At 38.0% G+C, this 21779-nt stretch overlaps 1 protein-coding gene across 2 annotated transcripts in view; it reads left to right on the top strand.

Moving 5' to 3' along the window:
- Positions 1 to 21779, top strand: part of Ctnna2 (catenin alpha 2) — a 1061169-nt gene that overhangs the window by 324905 nt on the left and 714485 nt on the right. For both annotated transcript variants that reach the window (XM_078028938.1, XM_078028939.1), the window contains exons 4-6: positions 6827 to 6993; positions 18695 to 18814; positions 20135 to 20401. In XM_078028938.1, the coding sequence (XP_077885064.1) occupies positions 6827 to 6993; positions 18695 to 18814; positions 20135 to 20401 (554 nt within the window). The remainder of the gene's footprint in view (positions 1 to 6826; positions 6994 to 18694; positions 18815 to 20134; positions 20402 to 21779) is intronic.

Raw genomic sequence — 21779 nt, 5'->3', positions numbered from 1 at the left:
GTTTTGATTTGTGTCGTGGTTGTAGAATAGAGATACTGATCAATAGAAACCTTTATTGACTTAAGAAAATAAATAAATGCTTGCTTTTTATAGAGAGACTTGTCTTGCATTTATGGGATCATTGAAACTTTGGATCAATGTCAAAGTTAGATTACTGGATACTTATTTGCTTTACCAACTAATTTACAATAGGCTTTTAACAGATATTTGGTATAGTGCATTGTATAGAAATACATTTATTGTATAATGAAATGTACCTGCTCAATGCCTTCTTTTCTCTTTATTTGACAATAATGTTAAGTGGAATTTTGTTCACTATTGGTCATCTATACTTCTTTTTTCTCTTAACAGTTAAAACAACACTAATAAATGTTTCTGAGTTTATGGTCTTCTGTTGCATTTAGCCCAAGACAGTAATCAACTTTTTATGAAATGAGGCTTTGGCTACATTTAACAGATCCTTGCAAAGGTCTCATGTGTGAAGTGTGCCATATTGCTGCTTGATTTTTTTTTCCTGGTTAAAACAATGTAAAATTATCCTGTACCCTCTCCTCCCAACCCAGAAAAAGGCTACAGCTGAAATAATTAAAATCCATATGCTTAATGATCTGTGCCTTCTGCAAGGTGGCACATTACTGTTTCTAATGATGTTTAATAGCTCATAACGTTCAATACACTTAATCATCACTTACTGACATTTGTTGTACTTTTGCATAGTGAACATATCTTGATAGGGGGAAAAATTGCACTGGAACAGATTCAATTATCAATCCTTGGTAAAGAACACTGGGCCTGACCAAATGAGAACACACATTTTATCTTTAGAGCTGCTCAAGCCACTGAAGCAGGGCTATAACAAGGCCATGTGGCTGTATTGGGATTTTGTTAGGTGAAGCAGTTTTGATTGACTGGTGTCACATTGTGCTTTACTGGTCTTATATCCACTACCAGATTGTGACCGGAGTCCCTGATTGGGATGTCAAGAGTCTGGGATGCTGGCCCCCATAGGCCACCTGACTCCTCCTGTATGTTGTTGTCCACCAGAACTTCTGTGTCTTTATAGTTAAGAGAAGACTCAGTAGGTCCCATAGGGATCTGAAATTCTCCACTCTGACGATCGTTCCTGAGACAGACTTCTGAGATTCTGCACCTCAAAGAGTTCCTTGAAAAAAGGAAAAGGATAAAGAGAGGACAGAGCCTTCTACCCTTGATTGAATGACAACAGAACAGACAGCTTTCTAATTTTACAGTATTTGCATGGTTTTTCATGCAGTTTGTCTGATAATTAAAAAAAAATACTAAGTAGAGAAGTCTTTCTTCTGAATACTGCACAGTTAGGCCAAATATTGTCTTCCTTTTTGGTGGCAAGACCTAAACTGTGCCTGGCACTACTGTAGATGTCCAGGGCATGAAGTATCCACAGGAAGCCGCTTATTTTAAAACAAATTTTGTTTGAGAAAATACAGGGTTTTTATTGTCCCTAAGCCTCAGAGGAAAATTTTGATTGTGGATTGTTGACCTTTTCTCCAATCATGGATTTGAGTCACAACCACCCTGGAGTGAAATGCATATGTGTGCCTACATTTTTATTGTTTCCAGAAAAAAAAAAACACCCAAAACAAACAAACAAACAAAATCAATGTTTATAGTAGCACAATTCACAATAGCTAAACTATGGAATCAACCTAGATGCCCTTCAGTAGATGAATGGATAAAGAAAATGTGGTATATGAACACAATGGAATATTACTCAGCAATCAAAGAGAATAAAATCATGACATTTGCAGGTAAATGGATGGAGTTGGAGAATATAATGCTAAGTAAAATTAACGAATCCCCCCAAAATCAAATGCCTTATGTTTTCTGTGATACAAGGAGGCTGATTCATAGTGGTGTTGGGAGGGGGAGCATGGGAAGATTAGACAAATTCTAGATAGGGCAGAGGGTTGGGAAAGTTAGGGACGGGGCATGGGGATAAAAAAGATGGTGGAATGAAATGGATATCATTACTCTTAAGTTCGTATATGAAGATATGAATGGTGTGAATATACTTTATATACAACCAGAGATATGAAAAATTGTGTTCTATATGTGTAATATGAATTGTGATGCATTCTGCTGTCATATATAGCAAATTAGAATAAAAATAAATAAAAAATTAAAAAATATATTTAAAAAAATGTATGCTTAGGTATTATAACTCACTAATCTTGTTTTCTTCTCCAAAAACACATTTCAGTTTCTGCATTGCTGTAAAGATTCCATTTTTCAGAATCTTTTAAGATTTGTAGCTCAAAGAAAAATATAGGTGGAAAAGCTTGTGAGGCTGACAAAGGTTATCAAAAGAAGGGAAGAAACATAGCCAAGAGGAAAGGAACTTTGGCCTTTCACTTTCTTTTAGAATTCTGTAATAGGGAAAGAAACATCAAGTGCATAAGCCGTCAGTACGTGCTAGATGAGTAATGTAATTAAACAAAGAAGAAATGTTATTAGACAAATGAGACTTTACAAAATTAGACAAGGAATATATGCAGTGTAGATGTTTAAAAAAAATGCTGGTCAAAAATATAGGCCCAGAGAACTCTGCTGAAGATAGCTCATCAAATGTTCCTTGATGTTGTCCTTGCTTATAAGAACTGTGGGTGCTCTTTTAATTTTTAATTGTTTGTGTTTTTTAATCCTCATAAGAAACACATATTTATTTTATAATGATAATCCTGACAATGTGTACCACCATACAAGGTGTGGGAGTTACATTCGAATTTCTCCCTTTCCTTGGCTTTCTGTGTTGTACTCTGCTTTTATTCTTTCTTTTTCACAACATTTTGTCTGTGGTTTCATCTTTCTTCTCTTTCATTTGATCATCTGATTCCAAAGGACAAGTCCTCTGCCCGCCATTGCTAAAAGAGCGCAAAGAAAAGACAAGTTAAACCCTCCTCCGCATCTGGGACTATCAAACAACTCTGAGTTTCCTGTTTCTTTACCCTATTAGAACCCAGACATTCACCATCCCCTCTTTGTTCCTTCTCATAGTTTTCCAGTAATTCAATGGTCAGCTATTTAAAGAGTGCTTATCCCTCTTGCAGGCTAATTCTTTAATGGGTGAACCAAATGGTATAGATGCCATTTTGGTTCATGGTTTGCTCCCTACATGATTAGCCTGCTTCTCGGACTCTATTCTCTGTAAACCACCCTTATTGTGTTGGGGAAGATAAAGGTGATAGTGGTTATAGTGGTATTAATGATAATAATACCTAAGCCTCCATTATGGGGAAGGCCTTGTGTTTAGTGCTTTGAATGCACCATCTTTAATTTCCTCTCAAATAGCAGTCTGTGAGACCATTATTTTGACCCCCATTTTAGAGTTGAGGGACTAAAAAAAAAAAAAGGTTGAAAGGCACCAAGGTCACTTATTAAAAATAGATAGAATGGAGTCAGGGTCTGAACCCAGGTCTTTGTGACTTAAATTTATTTATTTATTTTTAATTCATGAGTTAAAATATGTCAAGTGTTTAGAGCAATACTTATATAATAATCCTGTAATAAGTAAGTACATGTTGACTATTGTTTTTCCCCTTGGTCATTTATTTGGTTGTGTTGGTTTTTCTTTCCAGAAGGTGTTGGTGGCTTGAGGAGAGCACAGGCTTTACCTTCCAGACAATTCTCTGAGTCAGGTCTATAATCAAGTCGTTGAGACTGAATATTAGGACACACAGAGGCAGATCTCTGTTACCGTTTCTTAACTGCTCCATTCCTACTCCTACAGGGTTATGCTAGTACTCAGCTAAATAGTTCAGTATTATAGAAAAAGCAATACTCTGGAAAAATAGTTCATTTCACCCTGATATATTTGCTTAACATTTGGTAATATAGATTTCTGTTTTAATTCAGTAATTCTAAAACTATAGGGATATAAGGTACATTAAAGTTATAGTTGGTTTCAGATTGCCTTTCCTTTGGAATCTTTAAGGATATTCATTTGTATCTGCTTGAAATGAGCTTTTAGTTTTAATTTAAACTGAAAGAAATTACCTCTTATTTATCTTAGAATAATATCAGACATTAACCTGCGTTTTACATTTGCAGACTCCCATTTTATAATGTGGCTCTCTCTTGCACTCTCTCTATCTCATGGACATCTACTGGACTATTTGCAAGGGTGCTTGCTAAGGGCTCCAGATTAGCTCCACCTAAGAGCTCTGTATTGACAGCCTATCAGCTATTCACTTTGATGCAGTATTGCTAACCAAATGTTAGTTATGGTCAGCATCAGTATGAAGTGCCATTATATGATCCACTGTATGTAAATCTGAACTAGAAAATCAATTCAACTGGGCATGGTTCCTCACTTGCCATGAGGGAATGGGGCTGGTCTTTCCCATTGGAGAGCTCCATTCTAGGAGGAGCTAGGCCTACTTGAGTGGTCTACTATAGACTTTGGGATCAACCATGTAGCTCCCTAGGTTCCTGTGCACAGTGCATCTCCTCTTAAATAAGTAGATTTATTCTATTCCAATAGCAGCTGACTTGCCCATTAATACTTTACACATGTTGGTATCGCTTAACCTGTGGGTATCCTCTTGGTGTCTCATTGGATTTGCCTTGGTGTGTAATGTTCTTTCAAGCTACACTGAGGAGCTTTATGTAAACCCATGGGAAAGGTAGGACACCTGGACTAAATATGTAGCTCCTTAAGATCAGTCTCCACCTTAAGCTTTGTGCACATCACTGGGGCCATATGTCTTGAAAATTCACCATTTGGGCCAGTATAAGAATTAAAGTTTCTCTGAAACTGCTATTGTGTATCAAGCTTTTTATTTCTGCCTGTGCATAAAGACTAAGCTGGATAGCAATATGATCATTGTAGATGATAGCCTATTGGGAAAATCCTACAGTACAATATTTTTTTTATATTCCCACATACCTCAAGTATAAAAAGAATCATTGTAAGGGTTTAAATAACTGTGATACTAATAGAATTGCATTATGTTCTAACATGGCTGTAAAGTAATTTTTTTTAATTTCCCCTTGTGTCTGAGGACACATTATAGGATACACAGATTATCAATGCTATCATTAGCTTTATTTAAATAAGCTAACTTTTGCTTAGTGAGGTATAACATTTCAATTAAAATATTGAATATATTGTTTTACCCTAAATTAAATAGTGTCATATTAACTCTGTTCTTGAAGTTTATTGACACTTTTATATCCCTTTGTATATTTTGTATATGAAGCTTCAAAACATTTTCTTCCAGTCCTTCTTCCCCTGGTGGATATTTGCCCACTGATATAGTATCAGTCTCATCCCTAGTTAATTTATTGTCCTTTTTCTTTTTCGTTTCTGGGTTTTCTTTGTACCACTATCTATTTGACTCCTGTATTGTCATTATTCCTCATTAACTCCACCTTACCTTTTGGGTCCACATCGAATTGGTCCCCAAATTCATTGTTTATGTCACCAAGGTCTCATTTACACCTCCTTCCTCCCTTTTGTGTCATGTTTCTATTTTCTGGTCCAGACCTTCATCGATGCGGTCTCATACTATAGCTGCTTTTGCCCTGTTAACTGTTTTTTTGTTTTTTGTTTTTTTTTTTTTGCTAGTCATGTTCTATCCAGGTTATTTTATGTAATGTAACTAAAATAATCTTCCAAAAATGAAAGTCTATGAACATCACTCCCCTCTCAGCAGAAGACACTCCAAACCTTTTACGTGGTGTTCCAGCTCTACCACCTCACCCGTCCCCCAATTGCCTTCCTTATATTCGCTTCCACAGAGATATGGTTCCCTAGTCGGTCTGGGGCCCCAAGTTTCAAAGTCTAGTGCATTGTTCATTTGCCTAGGATGCCCTTTTTACCTTTATGTTCCTGGTGAACACCTCTTTGATTGTTTGTTTTTTTTCATATATATGAATATATATATATATATAGTTGTTGATGGACCTTTATTTTATTCATTTATTTATATACAGTGCTGAGAATTGAACCCAGTGCCTCATACAAGTGAGGCAAGTTCTCTACCACTGAGCCACAACACCAGTTTTTGTAGATCATGAAATCCAACAGCTTCCTCCTCCCATTCTCATATTGAATAAGTCATTCACTCATTCCTCCCTATTGTCTACATTCTGAATTATGTCTGCTATGACACACAATAATGGTATTCTGATTATGTGTATGCAAATCTGTTTTCTCATGAGACTGTGAACTCTTGGAGACTGGATGCTCCTAGCCATCTTTCAATTCCAGAGCAGAGAGCAAAATATGACACTTGTTGAGATGGTTCAGTTCTCTCCAAATGTTCTATATATTAAAGGATAAGTTCCCAGAAGATGGTTAGAATTCTGGATCTTGTATTTCTATGTACTCTGTTCTTGACTTATTAGCTCAACTAAGACTACAGTCTTAAGGAGGGCAATATTTTAAGTTCTCTATGGAGCAGTTGGCTTTGTCCCTCAGATGTTGGTAACCTCAACTAGTTTGCCTAAAAATTGCCAATGGTTTCAAGGGAAATTGAGAGAGTGGATGGGTAAGCTCAGGGCAATTTCATCTCTGCTATTAGAGAAATTGAATTAAATATCTGATTCTAAAAGTTTTACATTTCAGTATGAAATAAACACCTTTTTTGTTGTTGTTGATAGTAGCTATCCATGTGTACCAATGGGCTTGTCATAAAAGGGTCTCTGTTGTGTTGGAGGTAGCAGGAAGACCACCTGGTCATCAGAGTTTTGTAGTAAGAACAATAATAGTCTGTCCACAACCTTTAAGATTACCAGCCTTGAGACCTCTTATATACCCACTCTCCTTTTCATGTTTGTCTTCCAGGTGAGACAATGCGGATCGCCTCCTCTGAGTTTGCTGATGACCCATGTTCATCGGTGAAGCGCGGCACAATGGTGAGGGCGGCAAGGGCTTTGCTATCAGCTGTAACACGCTTACTCATCCTGGCGGACATGGCGGATGTCATGAGACTTTTATCTCATCTGAAAATTGTACGTATATAGAGCTTAACAATTTCCTTTACCTGGGTGAGCCTCTTGACCATGTGTGTTATAGCAATGAACTATGTTGGACATAGATCCCTTGGTTACTCATCCACATGGTATATCACCTCATTTTTCTAACAACAAAATTAAATTGAATAATATATCTAAGACTTATTTGGATTGCTTTCTTTCTCTAAAAACAAACAAACCCCCTCCCTCAAAACCAGAGTTTAAATTTCTACTTGCTTCTTGGAGTATGTAAGGGTATATTCTTAGGTTATAGATCTTGGACTCAGTGTACCTGCTTTTATTCCATCTCAGGATTCAGAATAGTGTTAGTCCATGTGGAAATGAGGCTATGGCCAACTCTTCTGTGTAGCAGGCCAAATGATCACCTATGCCCACCTTAGAAAGGTCATGTGTTGAATATATTATTATCTATCCCAACTAGGTTCTTCTGAATATACATGGAATTTGAGACCTTTACGGTGTGGTAATATGTGCACCCCATCCACATGTGCTTGGCTTGTAATGGCTCCTTTTAATTCTTTTAATTTGCTAATGGAAGGGGAATCCTGTCCTGGTCACAGGCTTTAATGGAACTAAGGCAATCTCCCCAGACCTTGACAGCTGGGCCTTTGTGTTCTCCTAGTTACTGAAAACAATTTAATTGCAACCACGAAGATTTAACCCTTTGAACAAACATGCTGAGCACAGTTGCTCTGCCAAGAGATGCCCTGTTCCATGTCCTAGTGGATTTAGTTCCTAGACAGTTGGCACCAACCTTGGATTTATGGGATGGGTCTTTAGATGATGGGATGGGAAATGCAGGATCTTTTTTTGTTTTTATTTTTTTTTTATTTTTATGGTTCAGAGGGGAACCAATCATTGGCTGGCTTAGTCTCCCAGCCCTGGGATTATAGATTTTGCATGTTCCCTTTCAGCACATCTAAGTTTTATTGTCTTTGTCAATGAAGTGAAGCAGGTTATGAGGAGGAGATGAATGAGCTAGGAAGAGAATAATGAAGCCTGTTTTCCCCTCAATCTTTCTCAAATCTGTTCAGGAGAAGGGAGCAAGAAATACCTTAAGTGTTAAATTAAATCATAAGTGTTGTCTGTCAAAAAATCTTGGGCAGGGTCTTTACTGGAATTTGCACTAATAAAAAGGCCAAGATTTTCAAGTCATGCATAAACTCCTCAGTATTTTGAAAAAATCTTAAACCCGAGACCTACAGCCCAATCTCCATAGTCAAAAACCATAAAGTGAACTATATAGTCTTTGTGGTTTGCCTGCAGGTTCCTGAGGAGCAAGGGAATACCAAGCAAAACCTGTTTTGCATTCTCTTTCTTAGATTTTTCTCAGAGATTAGACCTTCAAAAGCCACAGATGGCTCTTACAAACTGGATGGGGTGAATGATTTGAGGAGACACTTTACCTACTTCAGAAGATATTGAGGGGCAGTAAAGTACTATGATTAGCAACATGACCACTGAAGTCAGACTAAGTGGTCTTCATTTTGATGTGGGTCCACTTTCCAGCTGTGTTGTGACCACCACATAACCTTTTTACATCTCAAATATCTCATCTGGCAAATGGGGCTAATGGTGGTGTAACCTTCAGATCATTAAGAGATTTAGATGGGGGAAATTCCTAGGAAGCAGTTATCACAGAGTCTGGTACAAAACGAGTATTTGGGAAGTGGTGGCTATGCGTGGATTGTAAGATCACTGGAACTACTTATAGTGCTGGCTGTCATTCTTCCAGCCCCGCCTCTGATACATGCATCTGTTAAGTTACAAATAATTTCATTTTCAAGTGTATGGGAGAAAAGGTTTTGTTTTCACCTTACAGCCTATTCAGTCTTTAAAGTCCATTTTCCCAGAAAGGTAGTCTTCTGTTACCCTAGGTTGCAGAGTAGGATTAAACCCAAAGAAATTAATATTGCGTCCCATGTGTTATTGTTGGTCATGCTGTGGAAGGTCCTTTTCAACAACCATTAGGGTGATAAAGGGCTAAATATTCTCCCTGATCTGTCCCCACAAGGAAAGTGCTTCTTAAATCTGAGCCTGTGATACCATGTGTGCACCAGTTGGTGCCTGCAGTCCTACTCTACCCACCTGTTTGACCAGTGCTGACTGCTGATAGTATTACAGCAACATGTAATATAGAGTCAACTGCATTCTCCTCTCCACACAGCAGATTAAGAATAGCTTAAAAAAAAAAAAAAAAGGATTTAGCACAAAATCATGCAAAGGTCAACCCAGCAATATTAAGTAGTCCTGTCAGACTGTCAGTAGTAAAATTAAAAATGATTGTAGACTAAATAATACATTTGTTCTACTTAGATTGCAGCCTCTGTAGCAAACAGCAGTGGTGGAATATTGCTATCTTGTGGAGCAAGCGAGGAACTACAGTTTCTGTTGCCATCTCTGCATTATGCAGGTTGTGGCCTCTGTCACTCTTTGGTATTCAGATCAGCCTGGGCTTCATCTCATGGAGCTATAATCCCACCCCCTAAAGATATTCTGTCAACAAAATCAGTATAAAGGAACATAGTGCACAGTTCTGCTTAGTATCATACTGTTTCTTTTCTGAATCATACCCTCTCATAAACTGTTATAAGCCTCTATTTGTTTTTTTTTACTTAGATAAAGAACATATCATGTATCTTTACACGTTTTGATGAAGCAAATTAGTTAACTATCATATGAACCTTTATTAAGTTTTTTCCAGTGGACAGTAATTTCCTTTACCATGTGGATGGTAAAATGTAGATGATGGGGAAAAAGTGATGATGCTTTAAGGGTCATGACTTTGATTTTCTGTTAGTTCAGATTGAGAAATGTCCTTAAAGTCATAAAACTTCCTGCCACATCAATTGGTATGTAACTATTTTACCTTTAACCATTGCACATAGTATTTCATTTTTATATTCTAGGCCATATGCCAAATTTTTATTAGTGCTCTTTCTAGATATTAATTATTCACATATCTGAGTAACTTACAGGAACATATGTGAAACTTCTTTTCTTATCATAAATGTACATCTATGTTTACCCATCAACAATTCACCAAGCAGATGGAGAATCACCAATTTATTTTTCTGTAACACTAATCTTCACCCTCTGCCCTGCACCCCAACATGACATCATTGACACATTGAGTAGTCACTGGCATATGTCATTCAGCCTCTAAAAATGAGAAAAGTATTAGAGGTTCTACTCAAGTTCCTTGGTTTTACACTTTATAGGTCTTTACATTCTGCCCTCTTAGAGTTATATTTGGAAACCTAAATTCATGTGGCTATTGAGGCTTTCTTCTCCCTTAACACAGAGAGATGTTAGTTGTCTCTATGATGTTCTTGTTCTATCATACAAGCATTTTGGGGGGCTTTAATATTGAATAGTTTTTAGGGTGTTAAACTAGAGCTTCATATGACTTCAAAAGTTTTTTGCTGCAGCTTTTGTTGTTTCAAATCCAGGAGGACAGTGATGAAACAGTGGGTGACATAGAGTTCCAAAGCCACACAGGGCTTTGACATGTAGCTTGACATATAGTCACTGTTTCAGTCATCTTTTGAGTCACTGTGAGCAAAATAACTGACAAGAACAACTTGAAGAGTAAAGGTTTATTTTGGCTTACAGTTTTAGAGATTCAGTCCATGGTCAACTGACTCTATAGCTCAAAGTGAGGTAGGACATCATGGTGGAAGGGCATGGAGGAAGAAAGCAGCTCAGGACATGGCAGCCAAGAAGGAAAGGGAGAGCTGTGCTCACCAAGGACAAAATATAAACCCAAAAGGCATACCCCCAATGACGTATTCCATCCAGTCACACCAGATCTGCATAGAGTCACTGCCCAGTTAATCCATGTCATTGGATTAATCCACCAATTAGGTTACACCTCTCATAATCTAACCATTTCACCACTGAACTTTCTTTCATTGCATAAGTGATGAATGTGGGGAATAACACATATGTAAACCCCAATTGCAGTTCCCCCACCCAGAAAGCCTCATGTCATCTTCTGTCTATCAGACACTATTAAAATACTGAATTATAATCACTTCCATTGCTGAAGTTCCTGGTGAGTGATTCCCTAGCCCGACACCTGGTATACCCCACAATCAGTTGGCATTGTTAATGTGTTGGGGTGATTTGTGGCACTTCACAATTTTAATGAAATTCTGCATTTCAATCAGTGATCATGAAGAGGGATATTTATTTGCCCTAGACACTGAATTAATGTAATCATATTATTTTGTCAGTTATTAGTATGAGTGATAGCATTACATAAAAACACGTCAAGACACGTATATGCCAGAGAAAATAGTCACCTTTTTTCTGTCCTCAGGCCCTGGAATAATGTCATTCTTTAATATCACAGAATTTCTCTCTAGAAAATAGAATAACAAAATATAATGCAATAACCACTTAGCCACTAATCAATTCTGACTCTTTCAAGACATGGACTATCAGAGGCCAAATCAAATTCTGCTGTCCCGTTGTTTAGGGTCCTTGATGATACAGGCCAATCTTACAATTACCAGTGCTTTTTATGATGTTAACATCAAATAGTCCTGCATAAAGCCCCAGTAACTTATTATTTCTCACTAGTCTTCCATTTATTCCCAAAGCTAGAATGTAGCTTTTTTTGCCTGAAGAACAATTTGTATAAAATAGCCTTGTCTCTAATTATAAATGTAAAAAATTATGACCCTACCTGGGGCTGTGGCTCAGTGGCAGAGTACTTGCCTAGCATGTGTGATGCATTGGGTTCAATCCTCAGCACCCTATTAAAAAAAATTAAAAAATTATAGCCCTAGTTTCTTAGCATATTGTTTTTGTCAGCTCTACCATGGCATTAACTTCATGCAGCTAAACTGTTCACAGTTCACTCAGTTTTTTTTTTTTTTCAAGAAATACGTATTGGGTACTTGGTGTATGTGAAACATTGTGATATATATGTAAAGATGACTTGGCAAGAGCTTTCTATGGTAGTGGAAGAGACATTAAGAAAGTGCTATAGGAAAGACAGTAGAATGAATCAGACATAACTTTCTTATGTTCATATATGAATATATGACCACTAATTCCAAATTATATACAACTACAAAATGGGAAGTTATACTCCATGTATATATGATATGTCCAAATACATTCTACGGTCATGTGTAACTAAAAAGATCACATAAATTTTTTTTTAAAAGTGGGGGAAAAATGTAGCATAATGTGTGTTAGAGATGTGTGAACATGGTGTGAACATTCTTACTCAGAAGACAAATATAGTTAGGATGCTTTCTTTTGTAAATAATTGAAAAAAACTAACTCAACTGGATTTTTTTAAAAGGGCATATATTTGCTCGCCAAACTAAGAGTCCAGAGGCAATAGTTTCTGGTGAGTTTTGAACAAGATTTAAAGATGTGACAGAAAACCTGGGCACTGTGGCACATCCTTGAAATCCCAGTAGTTTGGGAGGCTGAGGCAGGAGGATCACAAGTTTAAAGCCAGCCTCAGAACTTAGCAAGGCTCTAAGCAACTCAGCAAGACTCTGTCTCAAAATAAAATAATAATTATAATAATAATAGTAATAATAATAATAATAGGGCTGAAGATGTCGCTCAGTGGTTAAGCACTGCTGGGTTCAATCCCCAGTACTCCCCTCCCCCTGCCAAAAAAAAAAAAATGTGGCAAAGACCAGTTTTCTATCTCCTTTTCCTTGATGAAGGTGCTATTCTTGGTAGGCGCTGTTCATATGATCTAAAGCTGGTTTCCAACCATTCTGAAAGCTATTTGCTCCTAGACTAAGGATAATACGAAAGGGGAGATTGTCTTTCTTTTTAACTCAAACAAAAGTTCCACAGTGTTGTTGACCTTATTTGGCTTCTGAGTCATGTGAGTATCCAGATTATTTATTTAGAGAGAAAATGGCACATGCTGACTTTTTACCTTAGAACTTAGCAGCTTCCGCGGGAACCCCAACCTGGAAATGTCAGCTCCATCAAATTGTATTGTTGGGCAATTCAGGAGGTATGATGTGGCTGGAAGAGAAAGACTGGGTCTCACTGAACTCAGTGGAATCTGCCTTTCACTGTGCAGACTCCGAAGTCTAAGTCTCAAACTGGAGCCTGATCATTAGAGATATCTGGAAAGAGTTGGCCCCATCAAGAGTTGGGGATGTATGATCCTGTCCAAAAATGACAGTGAAGCCGTCACAGTAATTTGAACAGGGAACTTCAACGTAAGTATTCTTAACTCTAATAGTAGAATGGGATAACAAGAGATCAGCTGTTAAAAAGTAGAGTCCTCTATGAGATGTAGGAATATCAGATAGGAGGACCAGCACTAGTCCTAGGGTTTAGATAGAGCACTCTTGAGAGTACCCACACCTACCAGGCTGAGAGACAGATGTTGGAAGGCATGGCGGTGGGTCACTGGATGGTGCAGAAGTCACTAGGCCTGCACACAGTCAAGTAGAACTTTTGTAAAGAAGGAAGCTGCCCCTGCTGTAGGAGCATTGAAACACAGAGGGAAAGAGAGGAGAGGCAACAAGACTGGATGGAGATCCGGCTTGTGGAGGGCCTTAGGATTGTGCTCCGTGTAATTAGGGCAGCCACTGAGTGGTGCTAAGCTTAAGAATCAGATTGTGATTTAGATAAATTTTTGTTATCAGTGAGGAAAAGGAATTGAAGAGATGTGATCCCAGGTTAAGATACTGTTGAAATTATCCTGCTTAGTGAATGATGAAAAGCTGAAGGAATGGTGATTATGTCGTGACAAAGAGGCCAGTTTTAGAGATGGTAAGAAATAGTGAGGAAAATGTGGAGGCTGATTGGATAGGGCAGAGTTCTTAGTGAGTCTTCATCATTAGCAAATTTGTATAATCCAAACCTAAAGTTCATCAGCTTTCTAAACCCAGCCTCTCTGGGAAATTGATGCAGCACAGCCCAGGAGGTAAAAGTAGGAGCTCTAGAGCAAACTACCTGAACTTCAAGCCAGGTGCCTACACTTGTTGGCTGTGAGGTCTCTGGCAGTTTGAATTAGTCACGGTCCCATCTCGGTATTTGTACTGTGAAGTGGGACTGAGGGAAGCATCCAAGAGCTGCTTTGAGAGACTGAATTAGATTTATGTAAACCACTTAGAACAATGTCTGGTACAGCCTAAGCACTCGATGACTCTGGCTGTTGTCATTTTTCTTGTATAAACTGAAAATAACTTTGGAAATATATCACAAACTATATTATGGTTGTGTTCTTTAAGAATAATGAAACTAGCATTTAATCAGTCTTGTTTTCTGATGACATTGTTTTACTCTTCATTTGTTAACAAAGAAAGAGAAAATTTAAACAAGAAGATTAACATCTTTAGGAGACAAAAAGATAAAGTGTGATAATGCTGAAGTATTAATGATTATATTACAGCATAGGACTAAATAAGCCCCATAGTTACCTGTAAGGTCTTAAGTTCATGCTTCACTTGGCCAATTTCTATATGAAAGATAGATATTTTAAAAATTTATTTGTTTAACCAGACCCTAACAAGAAAATTATTTGTGACTTATTAAATAGTTTCACCATTGTCACTTAAAATTCAGTCCACTACATGTCAACAGGAGGACTCCGGAATATGGTCAGTTTGTGTCAACAGAAATGATGATCATAGCAGCCATGATTTGAAGGTTGGGTGTGGGCACTGACTGTCCACTGGGGAACAGAGACTCACACAGTGCAAGAGGAGTGGGATCTGACTTCTCAGCTCAACACTGTCCCCATGCCCATATGTCTGCCTGCCTTTTGGGAGGTGCTTTATATAATTAATGAAAAATGAATTATCAGACTACTTTCTTTTATGTTAAATAAATAAGTGTAGTTTCAATGAGGAAAATTAAAGACTGATTTCCAAGATTCTATCTCAGGAAATCTGACACAGCTTTAGGTCAAATAATAGTGGCAGCGGGGCAGGCTTGCTTCAAATTGGAGATGGGGGTTCTTGTTTTCAACAAACCACTGAGAAGACAGTTAGGAATTTGAAGTGATGAGCTCTGAAAATAATATATAGACACAATAATCAAACAACCCACCTTAATGTCTTTTCTAGAACTTTCAGTCTTTTCAGCTTTGTTTATGCACTGGCTGCAAATATGAAGGACAGGAACACCTGGTTCGACAGAGTTCTTACTTCAGTGTTCATCATCTAGACCGCCTTGTGGGACAAGAATGGTTTCTGTAATGCCCAAGATCATCAGGGTACTTTGAATGGGGTGGTATAACACCGCTGTTCCTCAGGTGTAACTTAATGCCTGCTTGCTGGAAACTGTTCCCCTACCCAAAACTAAGTGCCTCCTTTTCAAAGGACTTTGCCACTGACACTGTCATGCTTCCTGGAGCTAGTGTGACAGCCTGCCACCCGTGTCCTGTCTGCATGCCTGCAGCTTTCCTTTGACCTCTTCTGAGTCCCCTGCCATCTGAAAATATTCCAGGATACAAGAAAGCCTTGTGTTAGTTCCCATGACCAAAATACAGGACAAGAACAACTTAGAGGAGGAAAAGTTTATTTAGGGTTTGTGGTTTTAGAGGTCTCAGTCCGAGGTCTGCTGGCTTCATTGTTCTGGGCCTGAGGTGAGGCAGAACATCATCAAAATCATGGTGGAAGGGCATGCAGAGGAAACTGCTCAGCTCAGGACAGCTGGGAAGCAGAAAGAGAGAGAGAGAGAGAGAGAGAATATGAATGAGAATGCATATGCTCAAGAAGGGGAGGGGAGAGCAAGATGTAATCTCCAGGGTACACCCCCTGGTGATCTACTTACTTTAACCACACTTTACCTACCTGCATTTACCAACCCGTATTCCATTCAAATTATTGATACATCAAATGAATTAATCCACTGATTATGTTATGGCTCTCAAAATCTAATCACCTCTAAATATTCCTATACTATCGTTCATTTGAGCTTACCTTATACCCAAACTATCATTAGCTCCCTTCAGAATCTGAGTCTAAATCCAGACTGATGTGACCCCACAACCCTCTTCACAGAAATAGACTTGTAGTCTTCATGCTGGGGCATAGACATGTATGTTTTGGATAAAGTGTCTGTGTGTTTTCTTCTGTAAGAGAACTACTCTTTGCTCAACTGACACCCTGAGCTCCTGAACATCCAGTAAATATTTGAGAGCAACAGCCATCCAGAAAGAACCAAAGATCTTTGCCTGCATTCAAAAATTAAAACTTGATTTCTATATTAATTTTGAGTTGTCAAAAGTTCTTTTTCCCCTCCCTCCCTCCCTCCCTCCCTCCCTCCATCCATCCATCCAACTTTATTTCTCATCTATCTATTAGTGGTTAGGGTATCCATAATCCAAACTTTGGTCTCATTTCTTGTATTTCTATAAAACCTTGTACATATTCTGACGATGATTCTCTATAAGAACTTTTGACGAGGTGAGCTCTCAAATACTTCTAGATCCAAACTCTGAGTAAGACTGTGAATACTTTTCCACAGGTAGATCCCATTGATTTTTTTTTCAAAAGCATTTTACTGAACTATAAATTTATAATTATTATAAATGCACAATGGAATCTGTTCTTTGGGAAAAGCCAATGAGAAAATAAATTGTGTGTAACACACCAACATAAATATTCAAAATTGGTCTGATTAGCAAATGGTAAAAAGCATATATATTTGTGCACACGCACAAATCCAGGATTTAGCTCCCTCTGAGATAATTATTTTGCTCTTCTCTGGAACCATTTTTATGTCCTGAGAAAAGATTTACATCTCAAATAAGCAGCAGGAACAAGTTAACTGCCAAGAACTCCTCTCAGTGATGCTGTTGATGGCCAAGTTAAGATGATTATAAATCTATTAAGAAGTAAGTTAACATTGATATGTTGTTCTCAAGATTTGAAGAATGAGATTCTTATTAAGTTATGAAAATGTTTTAAATGGGCCATATAGGCCATTTTGTACCATAAAATATAATTTGATATGCACAAGTAAAAAAATAACTCTAACACACAATAGTCCTTTTCTCAGCTGTACTTCCTTACATTCCTTGAGCGTTATTAGGACTTGGAAATGACTAAAACTGAGGAGTTACACCATCATTTCATATTTTTATTATTAGTAAGAAAATAAGGTAGAATTTTTAAAATAATGTAAAATGAGAATGTAAATTTAATATCAGGTGTAGTTTAGACTCACCTCACCACCACCATTATTCTGAAGAACTTTCCTTTGTTCCTGCAACTCTTTTCTTAGTAACATATGGTACCTATTTGGCAAATTGAATGGTATTATCACCTCTATGGGATAAAAAGACTTGCTGATATTCATGATCACTCATTTATAGGCACTCTTCCTTCACATAAGGACACCTGATAAGGAAGGTGGATAAGCCACTTTTGTGATTGCGTCAAGCCTAAACAAAGCAACAACTCCAAAGTGAAGGCTTAAGTTTATCTATGACTTTTCTCAGACATTTTAGTACTCATCTGTATTTCAAAATTGTCAAAGGATGATCTGTTTAGGCCGTTTTTTGATTTGCCCGAAACTATAGGAGCCGATGTGAATTCTGCCCGGATACTCCCTGCATTCTCATTAATCTTTCCAAGCCGCTGTCTCTCCTTTTCCCTAACTGTCTCAGGAGCCTGCATGAGTTGGTGCCTCTCTACTGGTCCCCCTTCATGTTGAAGACCATTGTATTTTCCAAAAAAGCATCTGTCTTGTGCTTTGTTCATTCAGGGCTGTGTTCTCAGCTCTTTCCCCTGATAAAATTATTTCTACCACAACTCTACCTGACTGACAATAACCTTAGTAGATTAATTTACCACAGTGTCTTAATTTTCACTCTAATTGAGTCTACTGGTATTAAGCAATCGGGGTTATGAATTATGGAAAATGTCATACCATATCAAAGTTAAGATCATTTTGGAGGGCACAACACTTGAGTACCTCTCAAATACTCAAATCACTTACAGAAGGATTTTGGTGGAATTCGTAATTCAGGTCCATTACCACTCTTGAATGTTCAGTGACACAGTTTGGAGGAATTTGGAAGCACAGCACCTCATTAGTGCTGTGTGCTTGCTGTCATTCTGTCCATTCCCTGTCCACTCCAGTTGTTGGCTCCTTCAGGTGGCAACTGAACTTCAAATTTACTTGTTTCCATGGTGTGGTATCTCCCCTTTCTATCTCATGGCAGGGTGTAGACTCAGTTTAAAATCACAGTCCCTTTTGTTCTGGATTTATAAGTGTTGCCAGGATTGGTTGCAGATTTCATCTGTCCTAAATTTTCAGCAGCCCTGGGATTTATTACAGCTTTGTGGAACCATTTCCTACTGCCATCATTTCAAAATTTGTTTCAACATCCATATTTTTCTTAAATATATTTTCCTTTTTATGCTATTTAAGATCAGAAGTCTATATTTCTTATTAAAATTATTATTTAATAAAATACAATAAATTTAGGATTTTTGTATGCTTTAAAGTTTCAGGAATTATTGTCCTTAGTCCTTTTTATGTCAAACATTCCATAAATCTCAAGTTTCTAATCAGTATTAAGTCATTGTTAGAGGTACTTTCTCCTATTATTTTATTTAGAAGTTAATACCCATTCTTTTTTTATCAGATTACCATTTATAATGTGTCTAATATTGTTTGAATACTATACACTTATAAAATACTTTGTCTTTTATCACTTTAGGTGGAAGAGGCTCTGGAAGCTGTAAAAAATGCTACGAATGAACAAGACCTTGCAAACCGCTTTAAAGAGTTTGGGAAAGAAATGGTGAAACTAAACTATGTAGCAGCAAGAAGACAACAGGTGGGAAAGATTTTGGAAATGCTAGGGGAGAAAATGGGTGAGTTCTCATAACCTTGTAGTTTTATAGGCCTGAAAATGGATCAGTTACAACTCCTTGAAATCCAAGGCTCTAAGTACCTGGAATCGCAAAGACTGCTTCTGGCTGGAGCAGGTGTGATATCACCTTGTCCTGCCCCCTAGATTCTCTGGCCCCTGTCTATAAGTTTCCATGGATGAGAACCATTTTGCCAGCCTCCCCCGCTACTCTAACCTTCTGTTTTCATTTTCACATATTTATAATAATACTGTAATACAGATATGCATATTGTATTCTGTTTTTTTTTCATTTATTTATTGTCACTTTGTCCTGATAATTCTAGATATCAAATAAAATGTACTCGTTTAAGGGTTATTTTGACCCACAAAAGAGAACATGTAATTCCTGTAAGGTCATCTATCAGATGAGCAAATAGGAAGAGAATCCTAGGGATTCAGATACCCTTTACTTATGTTTTAAAGTTGAAAAAACATTTTCCCAAGGATACTCAACTGGCAGTCCTACGTGGCTCTCACCTTAACATTTCCCAAAATGATGCACTTTCTTGACAGTACTCGATAAAGATGAAAGTAAAGTGACTCCCCAATGTTATTATTATTAACACCCAAAACGAAGAAAACAAATTTACTCTATCTTATTATTTTCTATTGTCTAAACTCAATAATTGAGCTGCTGTTAGAGGTGATTAAAAAAAAACAGAGCCTTGTTCTGTTCTGAAAATGATAATGAAGCGGCATTAAACCACTAACCAAAAATCAGAAGACTGGTTTCTATGTTTATAATTATAATTGAATATAAAGCAGCCACAATTTGAGAAGACTGAGGTTCAGCTTTTCCATCTGCTGATAACTGTGGTCATTCAATCTGCTTACCCCATCGGTGGCCCAGTTTTTGCAGTCTTTCAGCAAGATTTATTGAATACCTCTTATGGGGCCAGATACTGTGCAAATAACTTCAGAGCTAGTGAACAAGATAGACACAGGGCTGTCATTGGAGATTCAGTATAGGAAGAAACTGGCTTAAATAAGTCAGAATGTTAAAATGTGATGAGTGTTAATGATGAGAAAGATATAAGACTTTATGGAAGCCAACAGAAGTGGACATAGCTTAGTGAGTTGGTAGGAGAGGTCAGTTTTTGGAGGACATACCAGATAAGTAGAGCCATGTCACAAGGAGGAGAAGGTGTTGTTTTTAAAATTCAGTGGGTTTTTTCTGTGAATCCAAGTTCTGTCATGTATACTACCATGCAAACTTCATGCAAGATTCATGTTTTGCCCACACAGGAACTGAAGGACCCTCACTGTAGAGATGAGATGGCAGCTGCCCGTGGAGCTCTGAAGAAGAATGCCACAATGCTGTACACAGCCTCCCAAGCCTTTCTCCGCCACCCAGATGTTGCTGCCACAAGAGCCAACCGAGATTATGTCTTCAAACAAGTCCAGGAGGCCATTGCTGGCATCTCCAATGCTGCTCAAGCTACCTCGCCCACTGATGAAGCCAAAGGCCACACGGGTATCGGCGAGCTGGCTGCAGCTCTGAATGAGTTTGATGTAAGCATCTGGGTTGGATCATGTGCACAGCAGATGTGCATTTACACTGAAACACAAAATGTACTGGAGGTGAATGGATACTACAATAGTGTATGTTTATTTTCCTCTCTTATAAGCTTTTGACATGATAAACTATACAATGTATTCCTGTTATTAGGAACCTAGACTATTGTAGAGCCTAATTCACTTGTCTTTACAGAAACCAACAGCTAAAATGATGTTTAAGAGGGCCTGATCCCTTTTAGGTAAAAAGGATTCCCATCAGGCAATCATTCAGGTGATGATCTTTATTATTAAAGGGACACATGTTATAGGCAGCCTAAGTGTAGATGGTTTCTGTCTTGTGTTGGTGAAAACTGCCCTCACCACTGGGCATGATGGAGCATGTCTGTAATCCCAGCAGGTTAGGAGGCTGAGGCAGAAGGATTGCAAGTTCAAAACCAGCATCAGCAACTTAGTGAGGCCCTAAGCAATTTAGCAAGCCCTTATCTCAAAATAAAAATATGTAAAACAGGCTGGGCATGTGGCTCAGTGGTTAAGCCCTCCTGGGTTCAATCAATCAATCAAAAACAAAACAAAGAACCTGTCCTCACTTTCTTCATTTGAAACTAGTGACAAACTCACATTGATCCTTCAGAGGAATCTGGGTTTCCTCAGAAGGTCCTGTGACAATCCCACGAAAGGCCCACCTTCTCTACCTTCTACTTTGGGCAGTATTCCCCAGTGGTAACCTATGGTAGGAGGGAAGCTCCCTGGGCCATCTTCACGGCATGTGAGTGAGGTTGCACATCCTCAGCAGCCAGCATGATAGCCCTCACCTGCCCAGGTCCAGGTATGTACCCATCTGTGAATTCATTTATCCTCTGTTCACTACAAATCTACATGAGTTGGGAAAGCTACACAGATTTATAAATTATCAGTATCTACTCTCAAGGGTATATTTTTCTGCTGGGGAGATGAGGGAAGTAAAATGCATTGAACACCATTTAAGTGATGAAACAGAATTCATACAATGAAAAATAGGTTACTTAATGGCTATAGAGAAAGTTGATGAGCTTGCTTTTGGATAGGCTGACATAAACTTTTGGCAGTAAGTGACTAGTTGGCTGCTAAAACAGAGCATCCAGAGTAGGCAAAACAATGATTGCTCACGGCCTGGAGATGGATGATATAATTGAGGAATAATTGTTTCACACTATATTCAGACGGTTCTCTGCAGTTTTCATAGAGATCTCTTCTTTCTCTTATTTTGTCCCTGTGTGTGTATGTGTGTGTGTGTGTGTGTCAATGTGTGTGTCTATCTGTCTGTCTGTCTTTCTGTCTTTCTTTCTGTCTGTCTCAGACCATATTCTATTTTTATAAGGATTTTTGTAAGGAT

This window comes from Ictidomys tridecemlineatus, chromosome 12 (genome assembly GCF_052094955.1).
Source record: "Ictidomys tridecemlineatus isolate mIctTri1 chromosome 12, mIctTri1.hap1, whole genome shotgun sequence".
NCBI lineage: Eukaryota > Metazoa > Chordata > Mammalia > Rodentia > Sciuridae > Ictidomys > Ictidomys tridecemlineatus.
The sequence above is the reverse complement of the archived record's forward strand: the minus strand, read 5'-3'. Positions and strand labels throughout refer to the sequence as shown.